The sequence below is a fragment of the Oreochromis aureus genome, linkage group 6, assembly GCF_013358895.1.
Source record: "Oreochromis aureus strain Israel breed Guangdong linkage group 6, ZZ_aureus, whole genome shotgun sequence".
Taxonomy (NCBI): domain Eukaryota; kingdom Metazoa; phylum Chordata; class Actinopteri; order Cichliformes; family Cichlidae; genus Oreochromis; species Oreochromis aureus.
The window spans coordinates 40,978,960-40,998,087 of NC_052947.1; the positions used below are offsets into that span (position 1 = coordinate 40,978,960).

A 19,128-nucleotide genomic window follows, 5' to 3' on the forward strand; every position below is an offset into this window, starting at 1 on the left:
TATTTCAAGGCATATTTTGTCTCGCCAATTCGGCGCGTCTACGTTTGCAGTGGCCGATGGGAAATGTAGTTCCACGAACACAAAGAACCCCGACTGTTCTGTTTATAGAAATGACAGAGACCGTTGAACGCAATAACACCACAACGACTGAGTAAAGCTGGGTGTGTCGGTTGTTTTCATGGTGGGAATGCGGCACGGGAACCGTTTAACCGTCAGCTGTGATCGGTCTCCGGGACAGACGGGGGCAGCAGGAGACCGGAATCCGCGCGCCAACCGTCAGGCACGAGGAGCTGGGAAAGAAAAGACCGCAGGCACGCGCACCCGTGGACGCGCACCGACACTAAATCCGCTAGAATACTAAACCCGTCCCACACCAGGGAAAGATGACTGTTTTTAACCGTTTTAGCGAATGATAATACACGGACCAACTGTACGTGTTTTTTTATACCCTGAAGGAAACTAATGAATTACTCCGTGGAAAGCGACTCGGTTATTTTAAAGGACTCTTTTCCCGTGTTTTTTTGTCTTTTGGCAGAAGAAAGAGCTCCGCAGGGCTGTCGGGCCAGTGGGTCGCCAGGAGTTGGAACAACGACGAGCCTCCAATAACACTTTTACTACTTTACAGCAACATAAAATCTTCTTTTGGACGAACTTTAAATACTAGAAGACGTCTAGGTGATTCGTTGGTGTTTTTGTAGGCGTTAACAATGACCCGTGATGTGAGAAAGCGCGTTTCAGTGGACCGTCCAGAACAGTGTCAAAGGCTAAGCTAGGTCTGAACCCGACTGTGAGAAAAGCCTTCATAGTCGTTATAACTAATGACACACACATGATCAGCCAAAGACCGACGCTGAACCATTACTTCTGTTAAAGTTGAATTCCTTCAGGAACTTTCCAGCTGAATAAACCACGATGTCGTTTTTTAATTTCCGTAAAATATTCAAATTGGGAGCGGAGAAGAAGAAGAAACAGTACGAGCACGTCCGCAGGGATGAAAACCCGGAGGAGATCTGGGAGATCATCGGTGAGCTTGGAGATGGAGCCTTTGGAAAAGTCTTCAAGGTAGGCATTTTGTGCTCCACCATCCATTCGTTGCTCTGTGCCTCACGTCTCTTGCTCGGTTTTAATGATAGTGTTTCCTTTGGAGTGTCTTGTGTTTTTTCCCACTCGCATGAACTCCGGTTTCTGGGGGCACCCAACCAGCAAGCAGGGCCACCACCCCCTACACCTGCCCCTACACCTGCTCTGTAACAGCCAGAGATGGTGTCAGGTAGAGTGCTGTGATCCAGCCGAGCTTCATTCACACACCTTTGATGGTCTTGTGCTGACAGGTTGGTTTCGGTTGTTTGGGTGTTTAGGTCCGTGGTTTGATTTGATCCTAGCTGGAGCCTCATTACCATGAGAGACAGTAAATATTATCACACAGGAGTCCAACGCCAGGAAGTCTGCATGTTCTGTGTGCCCCCTTTTGTTGCCAGATGCTATATTTGGAGACTTTTAAATAGTTGGATTTACCCAAGACTTCAGGCCAGTGTATCATACTTACGTTAAGCCTAATCTTCTTCCACATTCAGCCCTAGGGTTGCTAGTTTCCCAGCATTTCACCGGCAAGCCTCATGCAAACAACACAGACCATTCATGCAAGCCTTTCAGCACTTATTTTGTCCTCAGCTGTTTGTTTCTATGTGTTGTTGTGATATTTTTAACTGTAAATTTCCAAACTTCGTTTTACAGGAGTTTGCAGGGATAATGGAAATTTGACCATGCCAAGTAATTTCCCACCTTTTTTTCATCATCCTGTTCTCATATGTATTGCAAATTTAATATTATACATCTTTAAAGGGTATACAGTCGCCACCCCTCCATAATCCAGGTTCTGTTGGAGGTCTTTTTCTGTCAGAAGGGAATTCTTCCTCTCCACCATCACCGTGTTCTCTAATACTGTAGGGTCCTGAGATATGAGTAAAGCTGTGCCTTTTTTGATGCACTAAAGTCCTAAATAATCAGATTAGTTATGTTTATTTTCTGTTGAAAGACAAACCAAAGAACTGTTGCATGTTTGTGCTGCACTCCAGAGTCGAGCTGCAGGAGATCCACAAATAGTAAACTGCAGTTTTATGTTTATATGTCTGGGCTTTGGGCCATCGCCGTTATGCATCACATCACCAGGGCAGTACCCACACTGTGATTCATAGAGCAATACCAGTTCTCCATTCTGAAGAATGGATTAGTATGTTGTAGGGGGTGCATCAGTGTTTGGCACTCAGGTCACCAGGAAGTGGCTGAATCCCATATCGCAACAGCGACTTCATCGAGAGCTTCCTGTCTGCAGAGAAGCCCAAAACAAACAGGAGGAATTTCCACTTTGGCGAGACGTGTCACATGTTCTGCTGACATATTCAGACCTGCAGCACAGCTCAGTGTTTGTTTGTTGGTTGTTGAGCCATTGATCTCAGTTTGAGGTATTTCTCCGAGGTCTGGGGTCAACAGCACTTCAGATCTAATATAAACCACCTCTGGTCTCCTGAGTGTTTAAGACAAGTGTCTAGAGGAGTGGAGAGTTACTTGTTCTCATAATTCCTAAAAATATTTTACAGGCTCAGAACAAGCAGACGGGCGTACTCGCTGCAGCCAAAGTTATTGACACAAAGACTGAGGAGGAGCTGGAGGACTACATGGTGGAGATTGACATCCTCGCCTCCTGCGACCACCAAAACATTGTCAAACTGCTCGATGCTTTCTATTACGAGAGCAAACTGTGGGTGAGTAGAAGGATGTGCTGTGTGATCACCGTGTGACTAATGAGGGGGATTATGGATCCAATACAAAGCTTGCAGAATCACAAATTAGAGCAGGCTAGATGTCAGTGTAGCATTCAGGACTTACACCCGTGTCTGCTGCGTGCTGTCGGTGCAAGCCTCTTCCAGCATTCGCTGCTGTAGTATTCTTATCAAAATGCGTGGCCAAAGTTCACACGAGCTGCCGAAACTAAGAGCCTTCAGTGCTGTTAATCATCATACTGGTTTATAATCCATCCGCTTATGATATGAGCTCATATTTAATGCCTTTGTTTTCTCCCCAGCTATTTATGTAACACAGACGTGTGTGTTTTGATGACATTTATAATTAAAGTGAAAAAACCCCATTTAGGTATTTTCACATCATAGAAGCTGATTTATGCATCGCTGTAAACACTGATGAGCTCTTCAGACGTGCTGACAGCACATGTGATTGTAGCCTGAGGACTGAGGCCATGTTCCTGGATAAATGTGCTGCTTGTGAGGGGCACTCATAGCTTTCAGTCACATGACCGGTGCAGAGTATTGGAGGGGAAAATTGTACATTAATATTCAGTATGTCAGCTAACATCGGACACTGGGAATCATCTGATTATCAGAGCCAATATTGTGTCTAGTTATTTAAAGATTTCCTACATCATTGGTGACGGCTGGATTGATGCTCAAATCCTTTACATTGAAGTAAGCCTAGACTCACTGTCAGCTATCTGAAGTGATTAAAGTCAGGGAAACGTTGATAATCAGCTGTAGGTGATGGGTGTGCTTCTCTAACAGGTCTGTCATCCAGGTCAGGGTAGTAAACTGGACTTCTTTACATGTCTTGAAAGAAGTCGATGCCGCTTTCTTTCCAAGCTTGTTAGACTCTCTGGCAGAGACATCCATCAGACAAAGACTGAACAAGAAATCTTCAGCATTAATAAGGGAACAACAATGGCAATGGCTACAAAGATACACTAAAGACAAATGAACAGCCAAGTTATCAGACAGCCTCAGACGAGCAGAGAGCATTCAGGAAAAGGACGAAGAGAAACCCCCACTGCTAACTAAACCAGCATTCCAGTGGCTTTCAAATTGCAGAGCAAAGCAGGCGCACCGCAAGTATAAACGCTGGAAGCTCTTACCTAGACTGCATCATAGGAACTGCACAAAGTCAGCATCGAAGTTTAAATTAAGCTGCGTGTGTGTGCGTGTGTGCACGAACGCAGTAACCAATGCAAATGGGGTTACACTAAACAGCGCTCTTTATTTATAGCACATAAGGCAACAACTTCACAACAACCACTGATACACTGCAGCTTGTTGATGATGAACTCAGTCACTTGTCAGTTATTATGATTGTGTGTTTCCATTAACAGATGGTAGAGTGGTATATGTACTACAAGAGGTAATAAAGGAAGCATTGAAGCACCTTTCCTCAGTATTCAGATAATTTGTTCGGCCATGCTGCAGCTATTGTGGCTGCAGGGTCACTTCAGTCATTTGGGAGCCTTTCAAATCCAAATAAAATGTTCAGACACGTCCCCTGAGCTGCTGTGGAGCTTATATGGCCATACTCTAACAAACGGAGTGGCTGCGTTTGATTGAACGATTGTGATTGTTTTGAAAGTCAATGTTCCTGTGAGGATGTGATGTCACAGGAAAATTATGAATTCAGGGTTTTTGTTTTTTGCACAAATCAAACAGTTGCTACGGATGGGAAAAGGTAGCCTGCCACTTGCTCCAACCCTGAAATGTATAAATTCATACTGAAACAGCTCAAACATGTCTGATTTAAATCAGGAAATGTGAGTCTGCAGTAACATTTCAAAGGAAGGTTGGGCCTTCATAAGCGCTCGCGCTCACTTGTACATGTGAGCGTTCTGCCCTTTTCTTCCTTTTGTCCTGTGAATAAAAACTGCCGCCTGATGGAGGCTGATGTCTGTCAGGTGCTGAACAGGTGCCACATTCATGCAAAGAGGAGGTGGAGATGAAAGGCTTCGTCCCACATTAACCCAGGAGGAGCTGGCAGGTGACGTTCTCGATAACTGCCTCGTGAATCGGTGCCACCTGCTGACCTTTGTTTCTCTTTCACTGTGCTGTCTAAACTGAACATTTCCGAGGCTCTGCTTTGATTTCGGTGCCGCTTCCCGGCCTTGAACTTGCAGGTGAGATCACATCCTCCCTCTCTGTGCCACATGAATGGATTAGAAAGTATGCGGGTGCATTCATGTATGTGTCAAATAAACAAATAGGGGAGGAAGCCGCAGCCCTGGCCCACGATTCCTCTCCGCGCGCCGCCGCGACTGTGGGGACCATTGTGCGATAGCGGAGCCACTAAAACAACAACACGCCTACAGAGAAACACGAGAACCGTGTGTGTGAGCGCACAAGACCGCTCTGATACTGGAGGCATTGTGTGTCCTGTAAGGGCTTTGTTTTAGGAAGTGGAGCAGTCTTGAAAAGCTCAGCTGTCTTGGAAGGCTGTTCAAACTTTACGTTACAACCCGTCTTCTTTTTTTCCCTTTTCTCTGTACTTCCTGAAAGATTTTCCATTTTTAACCTCGGGCTGACCCTGTGTGAAAAGTTTGGGCCATAACCAACGGATCAACCACAAGTCGTTTCTCAATGGTTTCCAAAATTGCAGAAGTGCAGCTTTACTTCCTCTTCTGTGGGTGTGACGTTCAGCCAAATGTTCCCCAAATCTCTGCAGGTGTGTGAGTGAACGTCACGCCACATGGCTGAGCTAAGCTCACAAAAGACGCTCCAGATGCTTTGTCTTACCTCCTGCACATCATCATCCTCATTGCTACCTGAGCCTCTGTGCCCAGAGATAATCCGGTTAGCAGAATAAGGTCTGGAAAGATAGCTATCAAGCAGGCTAGGTAGCAGCTGTGTGAGCCCTTTCCACAATGTGGCCCCAACTGGGCCAATCCTCTTACATCAGCAGCCATACTCAAAGCTCCTAAATGCCTTTAAGAGCTCAGAGTGTTTCATTCATGCAGGAGGAGGCGACGTTCATTCTCACAGTGGTTTCATCAGGGTACATGATGAGGAGGAGGAGGAGCTCTGCTGAGTGGTTTTAATGTGTACAGTGGATGTTCCAGTAATATTTCTCTGAGCCAGTGTCTGTTGGGTCATGAAGGTGGTGCTCAAAGTCATTTACAGTAAATGCAAGCTTTTATTTTTTTTAACTTTCAGTTTTATATGTAAGATTAAAATTGCCATGACGTATTCATATTTTACAAAACGAGCAGTGTCCTGTGATTTAATAATGTTATAACTGTTAATGTACAATCAACCTTAACCAATAAACTATCTGCACATCAAAGTGAATCAGTGAAGACGCAGAAGGAAATCTCATCTTCATCCTGTGTGAAGCTCAGAGATGATTAAATGTGACCGTAAACTAGGATGGACACCGCCCTGTTTAACCTGGAAGAGAGGCGAGGGCGTGGAAGTCTGGACCAGAACCATGCTGGACCTGTTTCAGCACTGCTGGAGCTGTTGGCATGAAGTTGATCACACAGAGGTGGTTGTTGCCTCTTCACTTCAAACTCCTCACAGCGGAGGACGTAACTGTGAAAAGTGTGACATAAAGCAAAAATGGAGACTGCTTCTGGGAATGTTCACCTTTTACTTTAGAGTGAACATTCTCTGCTCACACCTTTTCAAGTTTCATTGCAGCTTATCATTAGTTTGCGAGTATCTGTGTCTTCCATGCAAACTCCAGACACCTGCAGCAACCTGCTGGTAACCAGTGCAGTCACAGGGAGGTTTATGGTATAGCAGCCTCTTTGCAACAGCCAGCAGACCTTCTCCACCCACTCACATTGTTCCAGACAGTCTTCATTACTGTGACCGAGACCTTCATCCTGACTACAGGTCCACCTCAGCTAGCTTCACAGGTGAACGCAGCTGTGAGTTGTGGAAATCCAATCAAACTGCCCACCATACTTTTTGCTGGCCCTGGGTCATCGGCTCAATGTTTATTATGTGGACCCCCGATGAGAAGCTTCCAGAGCCTCACAGCAGATTTCAGAGGTGACCAGGTTCAGCCGGAGCCTGCCGCCTCGTCAATGACCTGCACTCTGTTGGAGATGTTCTGCAGCACTGCCCTCTCGGCACATAATGGTACACTGTGTGCTTTACATAAACAAATGCTTGTGTTCACACTTCTTTCCTCGTGTTGGCAGATACTCATCGAGTTCTGTGCAGGAGGGGCCGTGGATGCTGTTATGCTCGGTGAGTCAGCATTCCCACGTTGCACACAGGTTATAACATTAAAGAAAGCTGCTCTCATGGCAGCACTAACCAGCTAAGGGAAAAGAGCCAGTTTTAAACTTGAGACATTTCTCAGCAGGCCACCCACATGTTACAGCGTTCTTCTCCAAGACACTAAATGCAGCTTTAGCCCTCATTACCACCTATGATTAGGTTGCATTAGTATGTCAGGAATTGTAAGTGTGCTTTCGTGTGACCCCCTCACCCTTTCCCCACAGAGCTGGAGAGACCCCTGACAGAGCCTCAGATCAGGGTGGTGTGTAGGCAGACTCTGCAGGCGCTCGTCTACCTCCACGAAAACAAAATCATCCACAGAGACCTGAAAGCCGGCAACATCCTCCTCACGCTGGACGGTGACGTCAAGCTGGGTAAGGGCCAAGTGACACCCAGCTGTTAACAACAACAGTCCAGGATTGAAGCTCTGACTCAGACCCTCAGTTCACTGATGTTTAAAGTGGAGAGGGAGAAACCTAAGAACTAAAAAAGAATTAGTCCCTGTAAACGTTTCTCATGAGAAATCATAAGAGTTCAGTCTGATATAGATGAAAACTGCTGTTTTGTATGGCATCATCTAGATTTTTCCCTCACAAACATTCTTCTTTTAATCTTTCTAATACAAGAATCTTGGATGTTCACATGACTTCTCTCATGACTCTGTGCAGCTTGTTCTGACAGTCTTTGCAGAAACTGAAATATTTGCTGGAAATTTGACCAGATGTTTTTGTCTGCCAGTAATGACGTGATGAGCTTGTGTCTCTGGAGGGAGGGGAGATGGTCACTCCTTTGATCCTGCTGGTGCTTTGATCTTCATTACTAATGTGGTTTTATCTTTGTGATTCAGAGAGAGGCACAGCTCTATCCAGATGTTTCCTTGAATATCTTCTGGCTTTTAGTATCTTCTTGTATTATCGGTGATGATGATGGAGGGAGTAATGCTGTTGGTCGACTCCCACGTTAGGAAGGTGTATTTGGGTTGTTCCCATCACTGTTGCGCTGGCATCAGTAATATGATCAATGCGATGACAGGCTGATGGTTACTCACCATGCTGTGGTAATTTTCCTCAAACCTCTTTGATTGTTATATTAACTTGTCAGGGACTGTTTTAAGCCTCATTGACTTCTCATTTTAACTGTCAGCCAGTTTAGTTTGTAGTTTGGCTGCAGCTAGTAAACACCCATACACACCACTCAGAGCACACCACATACACACTAACAGAAGAGTGTGTGCAAAAGTTGTTAGTCTACGATAAAGACTGTCCCTGGTTCAGTTCTTTCACACTCCTGTCCAAGCTCAGACTCTTCAACATGTTATATAACAGTTTCACAGGCAGGAAAGGTGTGTGTGTGTGTGTGTGCGTGTGCGCGTCAGTGCTGTGTGTGTATTCATATCTTTGTGGGGACATAAAATTGGAAGTTCACTATACTTATGGGGACCAAAATCCTGGGGGGTTAAAATTGTTATAAAAAAACAACAACATTGAAATGAAGTGTGATTTAAACTGCAACCCGTCACTGCAGCTCTATGAGTCAGTGATTAGAGCCTTTGTAACAGCAGAGGCTGTTCGGTGGAGCTGCTCAGCGTCTGGGCCGACATCCTCAGCAGATGCAGCACTGACGCTTACTTAAAGGGGGATGAGTCACTGGGGAAATGACACACAGCAAGCATTTTGTCCAGTGACATAACACACACAGAGGTGCCTGTGCATCTGCCTGCTGGGACGCAGATGAGTGTGACTCACTCATGATACAAAGAATGATGCCTTCATGCACGTGTAGCTGCAGAATGATGTTTTATGCTGTGTTCAGATCATGCCCAGAAATCTGGGATTGAACCTCTCAGGACCAGTTTTCCATTTTGAACATTTGGCTTTTGTGGCCACATTTGGAAACTCAGTGATGACAGATGGTGACGTTCCTCTGGCTAATTTCTGGTTTTGCATGACTTCCAGCGGACTTCGGTGTGTCTGCCAAGAACACCAAAACACTCCAGAGAAGAGACTCTTTCATTGGAACGCCGTACTGGTGAGTCGAATGTAAAACAAACAAAAAAAAAAAATCACTCTGGCCTCCAAGAGGTTATTAAAAAACTTGGAAAAACACACTCACATCCACGCTAAAAAAGAGAGAAGTTCAGATTTCTTCTTCTTCTTGTGTCTTCCTCCAGGATGGCTCCAGAGGTGGTGATGTGCGAGACATCCAAGGACCGTCCGTACGACTACAAGGCTGACATCTGGTCCCTCGGGGTCACCCTGATTGAGATGGCACAGGTTGAGCCACCAAACCATGAGATGAACCCCATGAGAGTTCTGCTGAAAATAGCCAAGTCCGATCCTCCGACGCTGATGCAGCCGTCACGCTGGTAAAACTTTGCTTCAGTCATTTAACTTTTATACATTTAAAAAGAATTATAAAACATGTATTTTATACTTCTTTATATATGTAGTCAGATTTTTTTACTGCTACCACAAAACTACAAAACCGTAACTATACATACACACACACACACACACACACACACACACACACACACACACACACACACACACACACACACACAAATAAATGAATTCACCACTATACCATTTTTATGGGAAGTTATCCATAGAAGCCAAAATTATTTTTGCATCAGGCTGTAAACGTGAACTTCTGCTGTAAATCTGGACTTTGTAACTTGGAGTCTGCATCATCTTCTGACTTCCACCTTTAGGTCTCCAGATTTTAGTGATTTCCTGAAGCGCTGCCTGGACAAGAACATCGACAACAGATGGAGTGCGATGCAGCTTCTGCAGGTAACTTTGTTTCAAACATCTCTCCAGCTAAACCCTCGAGCACTCGTTCTCTTTTCCTTAAGCCCCACACCTGGACGCTTACATGCTGCAGCCCTCCCCAACCCCTCCCCACGGCCCACCTGCCGTTAGAGCGTAAGCTGGCCGACATCTGTTTACCTGCTCGGCGTCGGGACTGAACCGTCTGTCCCAGCGAGGCTCATCCCCGTGTGCTTGAGCTGACGTCAGCAGAGCAGGCTTTTCTTTTTCCAAAGGGTTTAAGGTGCTCGGCCACGTCTGAGCCACTTACTCACAGAGAGGACACGTCGGTACACACAGGTACACCGGAGCACGTCGAGGCTAACGGATTCTTCTGTGCGGACGAAGAGCTCGATGGGCTTAAAAATACAAAATAGCGGTCTGCCGCCGATGAAGGTTTTGATATCAAAGAAGCTGCATATTCTCAGGCCAGCGATCGAATATGTGCAGCACGTTTCTAAGCCGAAGAAGGTGAGCTGTAGCGTTTCTCTGTGAACAAGCTGCTGATCTGTTTGTTGGTTTTTGTGCTCGGACCGCAAGAAAGAAGAAGGATGAAGAGTAAAACCTGAAATGGTTATTTCAGGTTGTTTTGATGTGCTGTGAAGAGTTTATATCTCGGTCGGCAGTTTAAATGGAGAGTTTACCACAACATGTCCCCCCCACTGGGTGCTTCTTTTTTAAATAAAGTCTTTATTTCCTGTTGTGTTGTTTTTCTTTCTCTTACGAGCAGCATTCGTTCGTGTCTAGTGTGACGGACAGTAGGCCACTGAGGGAGCTGATCGCTGAGGCGAAGGCCGAGGTCACCGAGGAGATAGAAGAGCACAAAGAGGAAGAGGAGGAGGAAGAGACAGAAGCACGTCTGGTGAGTGGATATGGAACCAATGTGAACCTATTTGGAGTGTAAACATGCACTGCAGTACTGTGAATCTGTGTTTGTAAGTGTGAAGAATAAAATCTTCCACGTGACGTTTATTACCAGAAAAGAGCTTCCAGCTGTTTCATTTCTTAACTTAAATCTGCAACTGCATCTTATTTCAGTTATAAACCAGTCATTATCTACGGCTTGCAGGAAAGTGCCTTACTTGGAAATGCATTTAAAGGATAAGAGGTGCATGCAAGTTTTAATGTCCTGCTGTTGCAGTGAAACACAGTGAGCATCCTTGTTTTTAGTGTTAGTCTCTCTGCACAATCACACCGACTGTGGAGGAGAATCTGCAGACCAAGTTTCCTCACCCTGTAATAGAAACTTTGTCTAATGCAGCCGGGCTTTTAGATCCTGCTCCTCAGTTTATATGGAGGACGGTCACAGTAATTTGTCTTCATTTCCTCCTCTTCTTCTTCTTTAGGGTCATAAACGCGCTCCTTCTGATGTCAGCGTCGGCAGTTCTGAGGATGAGAAGATCCCCCTTTCTCCCTCCAGCTTGGAATCAGTCCCTGAGAAGGCGGAGCCAATTCTTCCTTTGCCCATACCTGCTGAACTCCCTGTGGCCAACCACGTGGTGAGCACCAGCTCCGTAGAGGAACCTCCTGCTCCTGCTGCAGGAGAGCCTGCAGAGGAGGCATTAAACACTCCAGTTAAGGATGAAGAGGCAGAAAAGAAGCCGGTAGAGGAAGAAGTTCCAGAAGTTCCTCTGGCTGATGTCACCCCATCAGAGCCAGAGTCTGAGCCGGAGGCACCTGCTAAGGAACTACAGCAGCTGGAACTAGCTGTGGAGGACGAAAAGGAGGTGGACACAGCCGAGGATGAGGAGCGCTCAGAGGTCACTGAGGCTTCTCAGGAGGAAAAGACGCCCATCACAGAGGAAACAAACACTCCAGCAGAGGAGGAAGAGGAGGAGGAAGATCGGTACAAGCATCTAAAAGTGACTCTGACACTACCAGATCAAGATAACGCTGTCCTGAAGGAGGAGGATGGAGAGAAGCCCACAGAGAAGGATGAGAAGACGGTGCCAGACAGAGCGAAGGACGACAAGGAGAGAGATTCGGATTCTGGAAATGGCTCAGCTGCAGATAACAGCAGCGTAGACCTGAATCTGTCCATCTCAAGCTTCCTGTCCAAAGCAAAAGAGGCTGGATCTGTTTCCATACAGGTAACGCACACAGTCCACACACTCGAAAAGACAAAATGTCACAGAGGCATCTATAAACTCTCCTCTGGGGTCTTTCAGGACACCAAGCGGCAGAAGAAGACGCTGAAGAAGACTCGCAAGTTCATTGTGGATGGAGTGGAAGTTAGCGTCACGACATCAAAGATCATCACAGACAATGACACCAAGAACGAGGAGATGAGATTCCTCAGGTAGTTCCTGCTTTTGCATAAACGGCAGACGCCACTTTAATGCAAATATTATGAAAATGAGTCATACAGGAAGCTAAGAGCACAACCCGACTGTGTCACATTAAGCTACCACACAGACTTGCTTTATGTAAAAATGACACACAAAATGACACATGATTAACAGCTCCCCTCCTCCTCAGGCGACAGGAGCTGAGGGAGCTGCGTCTCCTGCAGAAGGAGGAGCAGAGGGCCCAGCAGCAGCTCAGCAACAAGCTGCAGCAGCAGAAGGAGCAGATCTACCGACGCTTCGAGCAGGAGACCACGGTCAGTCTCTCGTAGGCCGATTGTTATTCATCTCTGTCTCTCTTCCACAGCATGTCTTCATCCCCTCACCCCAACGGGTCGCAGCAGATGGCCCCGCCCCTCCCTGAGCCTGGTTCTGCCCGAGGTTTCTTCCTGTTAAAAGGGAGTTTTTCCTTCCCACTGTCGCCAAAGTGCTTGTTCATAGGGGGTCATTTGATTGTTGGGTTTTTCTCTGTGTGTATTATTGTAGGGTCTTTACTGTTTGAACGGTCACATCATTTTACAGCCTCACACCTGCAGTCATGCTTGAACGTTGTTTGCCTGATAACCTGCATACGCTTGCTTTCTGAACTGAACAGCTCAGTGATGAGTAATGTTTTAAGGTCCAAAGTTTTGAGTAAATGGGTGAAATATGTGCTGTGTGAGCAGCAGGTACCTGTGTGAGGACAGATACTCCTCACGCTCTGCAGAGGGATCTTGATCTTTTTGCATCTCATCACTGTTTCTTCTGTATGTTTAAAATCCAGCTCATTCTGTGGTGAAGTCAAATTTAGCTTCTTTTTTTATAGTCAGCATGGAAAATATTCAAATGAGTCACGATTTGTCACACATTAGTTGGCCTGTATTGGACCTGTGTGATGTTCCTCTGTGAAGGCCAACCGGCCTGTTTATGGGGGCATAACACAGAACCTGCAAAGCTTGTTTCCCTTCCTGTGAAGAGCACATTTATTTCAATAAATAACAAGGTGCTGCAGGAAAAGCTCAGTTCACTGTTGGAAGTGTTGCACGTGATAGTTTTTTGTTTTTTTTAAACTGATGGAGATAATATTGCCAGAGATTGAGAAAGGTTTACTAAGTACTATATGATCACATTTGGATTCTCCATCTGAGGTGACTCGTTCCCGTCTGTCCTCCAGAGTAAGAAGCGACAGTACGACCAGGAGGTGGAGAACCTGGAGCGGCAGCAGAAGCAGACGATTGAGAGGCTGGAGCAGGAGCACACCAGCCGGCTCAGAGACGAGGCCAAACGCATCAAAGGCGAGCAGGAGAAAGAACTCGCCAAGTACCAGAACGTGCTGAAGAACCGCAAGAAAGAGGTTAGACGCGTCTCCGTGCCTTTCACCTCCCACCCCCACACGTAGCCCTCAGAAGGACGGGATAGCTTTCTATTTATAGTAGCATGTTTTGACATTTGCAACCCACCCCATCCCCCACCCGCACACACCCACACCCACTTCTCTCATCTGTCTTATAACAGCTTGCGTAACCTGTGTTTATCTTGGTGAGGGTTAACTCCGTCTACGCTGCCACTTCTCATTTACTTTCTCATCGAGTCCTAATCTACCCGCAGCTTTTGTCTAATTTTATTTCCATGTGCTCCCCACAGCTGTGCTGGTGCAGCACAAACAGGAAGCAGGAATTTCTCCAAAGCATGAAACACATTAAAGATGATATTATCCAAACCGGTCTGAGGGCTCCGTTTGCTGTGGAGTTTGAAATCTTCAAACCTGTTCTGAACTTGAACTTGTTCTTCAAAGTAAAAAAAGTCACAGAAAGCTGATATTTGATGCAGTTTTTATGACTTTCCTCTTTGCAAACCTGAGCTTGCTGTACCCGACACGGGTTCAGAGTGTAATGTGCTGCGATCCACAGGGAGCGGCCCACGGTGTGATTCAGTCCTTTCAGTTGTCCTCGTGCAGGATGTAAGTGAACCCTGCTCTGTGTCACTGAGGCCTCCTCAGATCATTTCTGGACTTTCATCTTATAATATTTAACTAAAACTCGACTGAAACTGTGTGTGGAAAAGCAAATCAGACAAAGATAGTTTTTGTAAATTCCTGTATTTAAATAAAGTTTTAAATCATCCAAAATGAATCTAATCATCTGAACGTGATGAAACGACGCCTATGACTCAAAGTCCAAAGTTCAGCTGCAGCTGGACTGGACTTTAGTGTGCTAACACTTCCATCACAGGATGGTGCACCAAGTCACGTACTCTTAGTTAGCCTGTAGACAACATACAGACAACTGATGCAATGTAAGAAGCTAGCCATGTTTTTAGCTAACCTGAGCTTAACAGGCCTGCAGTCACAGACACTTGATGATTAGTGATAAGTAACACAGTAATAAAGTATTGAAAATGTAATCATCTAAAAAAATTGTAATTCAGTTAAAAATGCTCCAGGAGGCACCAGCATGGTGGAAAGGTCCAGTTTAGTGACTCCAGTTAGAGAAGCAGACAGTCATCAGGACCAGCCGTCAATCAGAGACGTCACAGCTCTTTGCTTTTCAGAGCAGGAGGTTACAGGAGGAAGAGGGTGTAGGACGAAGACGAGCTACTCGAAGTTCTATAACAGCAGAGAAACTAACTCTAACTGGAAACATGAAGAACTAGACTTCAGGGAAAAAACAGCTGGAACTGATTATGTGATGTGCATGTAAAAATATTACACACAGGAAACGGCACCAACAAGTCCTCCTTTCATCTTGATTAGAATTATAATTTCACATCATTATTTTTAGTTTGTTTTATTCATTTAGAGCGAGCAAACTGCAACAAACACTGTAAATGAAATAAAATAACTCGGGTGTCATTGCTCAAAATGATGTATTGATAAAGACATAAATATGTCTGCTCTGTGTTTGTTAAGAGCAGCTCATTTTCAAACGTTTGGCCAGCTGTGTGTCGCCGTCCTGGAGTCAGAGATCATCTCCTCTCTGTTCACCGGGCCAAGTAGATCAGATTAATGTGACAGGCAGGTGAAATGTTCTTTAAGGACAGCTGCAACTGTCTGGTTCATCAGTTCAAACCACACTTAGCCTGACTTGGCTGAACGCCTGTGACACACACACACACACACACACACACACACACACACACACACACACACACACACACACTCTCTGCTCTTGGACGTTATTTAAGTCGTCCACAGCGTTTGGATGATAATCACATGATCTGTGATTTGCTGACATCATTTCTAATCTGGCTCATCCAGGAACAGGAGTTTCTGCAGAAGCAGCAGCAGGATCTGGACAGCGCCCTGAAGAAGATCATCCAGCAGCACAAACACGAGCTCGCCACCATCGAGAGAGAGTGCCTCAACCACAAGCAGCAGCTCCTCCGAGGTAAACGTTCGCCATCCGAGTCGAGAAGATCAGCATCTAAGGATGGACTTACAAAACTAAAAATAAAATCCAGTTTTTTCAGTTGTAGTCTTTCTCAGTGCGGTCTGCTTGTCTGAGTCACCTGCACAGTGTTCAGTTCCCTCCACCCGCAACAAATACTTCCTGTTTTATGATGAGAAGCATAACTAAAGGTAGTGCTTAAACTTAAATAAGCAGATTTCCTCTGGGTTTGAGTCTGTTCATTGGATGGTTTGGATTTCTGTGATAACTGCAGAAATCACTCGTATGACTGAGCCTTGAAGGTCTCACTGCAACAATAAGCTGCAAAAAACTGTTTTCCAGTTTTTATGACTGTTTATAAAAATAAATAAACCCTACTCAACAAAGATGAATGTTATTATTATAGCGGTGATTTTTCTCTGAACAAACAGCATTCCTCCCCTGAGATGGTCCCTGCTGTGCCGACACTGTAAACCGCACTCAGACTGATGTTAGCAGGTGTTTTCACCTCAGAACGTAAAAACTGAGGTTTCTGACCGTGACCCCTTCCAGTCGGAGCGAGGTGGACGGCTGCCCGTTGGCACAGACTGGGACTTAATCCCATGATTAATATTCCAGGAGCTGCACAAATAACACTTCTCAGAAATGCAGGTCACGGGAGGCTGCAGCTGTGCTTCAGGAGCTCAGAAAGAGCTCCGGCTGGCAGCAGAGAGAGGTCAAATGTGAACCGTCATTAGCAAAGTTGACGCCGAGGTTAGGAGCCTTTTTCTCTAAATAGGAGAGATCTGCCGCTGCAGGTCTCGAGCTCATGTAGTGAAGAAGACGTTCTCCTGTCAGCCTGTGAATGCTTCCTCTGTGCTCAGCTTCAGCTTTGTCTTTTGTTCTGTGTCTGCGTACAGCACGGGAGGCCGCCATGTGGGAGCTGGAAGAGCGCCATCTGCAGGAGAAACACCAGCTGCTCAAACAGCAGCTCAAAGACCAGTACTTCATGCAGAGGCATCAGCTGCTGAAGAGACACGAGAAGGTACGGCGTGGACGGTGCTGCTGGTTCAGTTTGTTAGGTGACCTCAGACGTGCACAGAGGAACATCGTTCACCTTAAAAGGATGAAAATCTGTGATGTCCTCCTGATTTAGGCACTTTTTAGTTATTTGATGTTTTTTCATTTAAGTCGAGAAACTAAAGTGTTTGACTCTGTTTGTCTCAGCTGTGTGTGTGTGTGTGTAAGAAAAACTGATGATTTAACACCGTTATTAGAAAAAAGGAATAAAGAGGTGGACAGATGTGTCCTGGGGCTAGTCAGGCTGGTCTTGTGAGGGTAACCTCTGCCTTCACTGGATGTTTGCAGTCGCACCTCAAACCCACACGACAGATTTACTAACCAAAGTCATCCATCCATCCTCTTATCCTCGTCAGGGTCACAGGGGGGCTGCAGCCTATCCCAGCTCTCTTAGTGCGAGAGGCGGGGTCACCAGTCTGTCGCAGGGCTAACACAGACACAGACAAACATTTGGCAATTTAGAGTCACCAGTTAACCTAACTCCACACAGAAAGACCACAGTCCGATGGTGGGATTGAACTAAGGACCCTCGTGCTAACCACTGTGCCACTCTAACCATAGCCGGTCCTTCAGCATGTTGTCGAACCCCAAGTTTTACTTCTACTTCAGATCCTGTTGATTCTCTTTAAGTCGGCCCGAGCTCAACAGCGAGTCAGTTTAAGATTGTGGGGAAAGGCAACACTGCGCTTCCTGAGAGACTAAATGTTCAGCGTCTGAAATTCTGCTGAAGGTCACAACAAAACTTCACAGACCCCGAGTGGCTCTTCCCACTAAATCCAGTCAGCATTTCTAAACTCTGGCCATTTCAACACATCAAATCCTCTGAACATCCTGTTAGAAGCTGAGTCGTTGGAATGAGTGTAGTGATTGTTCTTGAGCCAACTGCTGATGTCCTGCTGAACCCTTCATGACTTGATCCTGCCTGTTCCTCTCTTCTCTCTGTGCTTCCTGTCAAACTTGTCAGTATTTTTTCAGCCAACTTTACTGAAAGATGCTCAAAACTGTTTGTCGTCTTTCTTGTTGCTACTTTTGATTCTATCTGAATGAAAACCTGAATGTGTTTCACGTTGCCCACATTAACTCTGGCCGGTGTCCCGAGTACAGGAGATGGAGCAGATGCAGCGCTACAACCAGCGTCTGATCGAGGAGATGAAGAACAAGCAGACGCAGGAGAAAGCCCGACTGCCCAAGATCCAGCGCAGCGAAGCCAAAACCCGCATGGCCATGTTCAAGAAGAGCCTTCGCATCACCGGAGCCGCCATCAGCCCCGAGCAGGAGAGGGAGAAGGTCAAACAGGTGAGACGCCGCCTTCAGCTCGGAGAGTGAAACGTTCCCTCAAAGAATTCCAGCCTTTAGTCAATAATCGCGTCTCCAGTTCGCAGCTCAGGAAGAGAAGAGGCAGAAGAACGAGCGGCTGCACCAACAGCAGAAGCACGAAAACCAGATGAGAGACCTGCAGCTCCAGTGTGACGCCAACATCCGCGAGCTCCAGCAGCTGCAGGTCGGCTCCGTTAAACACGCCAAAGTCCCGTTTGAAAAAAGACTGCACTAAAATAACGTAACTGTGTGTGTGTGCTTCAGAACGAGAAGTGCCACCTGCTGATCGAACACGAGACCCAGAAGCTGAAGGAGCTGGACGAGGAGCACAGCCAGGAGCTGAAGGAGTGGAGGGAGAAACTGCGACCCAGGAAGAAGGTAACGCCCCTGAAACAGAATGAGTCAGAGAGTGATGACATCATGTGTAACTAGAGCTGGGCGCTATGAGAATCTAATATCGTAGTATTTTATTTTTTTTGACTACATCCTGATACATGATATATATATGGCAATATTTCTTGAGCCCCAGTGCTCCCAGTACTGGGGCTCGCTGCAGGCCTCTGTGACCCACCCTAACCAGCCACAAAAGAAGACCACAAATATACAATAACGTGGAATCAGAGTTACCGAGCAGCTACTCGCTGAGAGCTGCTGCAGCTCGTATCACGGCTGGTTTATTGAAAGGTTTCTTTGTGTGTGATGTTCACATGCTGAGTTTAAAACACTCCTCACGTTGCAGTGCATGACTTTTCAGCTGGTGGAATAATTTCGTGGCACTGCTGCCTTTTGGGGCAATAGTTTTACGGCATGTTTACCGCATTTTGTTCGACATCTGAAATCCAAACGACAGCGAGTCTGAAACTCCCAACGTGGCCATGTTTGTCCCTGTGTGGTAGGATATAAACACGCATGCTCAGCTCAGTGCGCCGGGTACAACATTTTCCAGTTGGGAGGGGGGATTAATGATGCATTCACAGCGTGTGGGAGAAACAAAACTCTGTGAATTACGTGGAAACAGCTTAATATTTCCATGGCAACCTATACTCGATGGTTACAATGATGTCATTTTAACCATCGTACGTGGAAAAACTTGCGATATATCGAGTATATTCGATATATCGCCCAGCCCAACACGTAACGTCTAAAAATGTGTTTTAGGAAGCGATTTAAAGGCGTGGAC

General features: G+C 46.0%; 1 protein-coding gene across 1 annotated transcript in view; it reads left to right on the plus strand.

The window, feature by feature from the left end:
- Positions 1 to 99: 99 nt before the first annotated feature.
- Positions 100 to 19,128, plus strand: part of slkb (STE20-like kinase b) — a 21,017-nt gene continuing 1,988 nt past the window's right edge. The window contains exons 1-17 of the mRNA XM_039614035.1: positions 100 to 1,062; positions 2,598 to 2,762; positions 6,971 to 7,019; positions 7,277 to 7,426; positions 9,008 to 9,080; positions 9,223 to 9,417; positions 9,766 to 9,847; positions 10,593 to 10,724; positions 11,209 to 11,952; positions 12,031 to 12,161; positions 12,341 to 12,464; positions 13,361 to 13,540; positions 15,443 to 15,572; positions 16,472 to 16,596; positions 17,736 to 17,927; positions 18,007 to 18,132; positions 18,213 to 18,326. Of these exons, the coding sequence (XP_039469969.1) occupies positions 913 to 1,062; positions 2,598 to 2,762; positions 6,971 to 7,019; positions 7,277 to 7,426; positions 9,008 to 9,080; positions 9,223 to 9,417; positions 9,766 to 9,847; positions 10,593 to 10,724; positions 11,209 to 11,952; positions 12,031 to 12,161; positions 12,341 to 12,464; positions 13,361 to 13,540; positions 15,443 to 15,572; positions 16,472 to 16,596; positions 17,736 to 17,927; positions 18,007 to 18,132; positions 18,213 to 18,326 (2,862 nt within the window). The 5' untranslated portion in view covers positions 100 to 912. The remainder of the gene's footprint in view (positions 1,063 to 2,597; positions 2,763 to 6,970; positions 7,020 to 7,276; positions 7,427 to 9,007; positions 9,081 to 9,222; positions 9,418 to 9,765; positions 9,848 to 10,592; positions 10,725 to 11,208; positions 11,953 to 12,030; positions 12,162 to 12,340; positions 12,465 to 13,360; positions 13,541 to 15,442; positions 15,573 to 16,471; positions 16,597 to 17,735; positions 17,928 to 18,006; positions 18,133 to 18,212; positions 18,327 to 19,128) is intronic.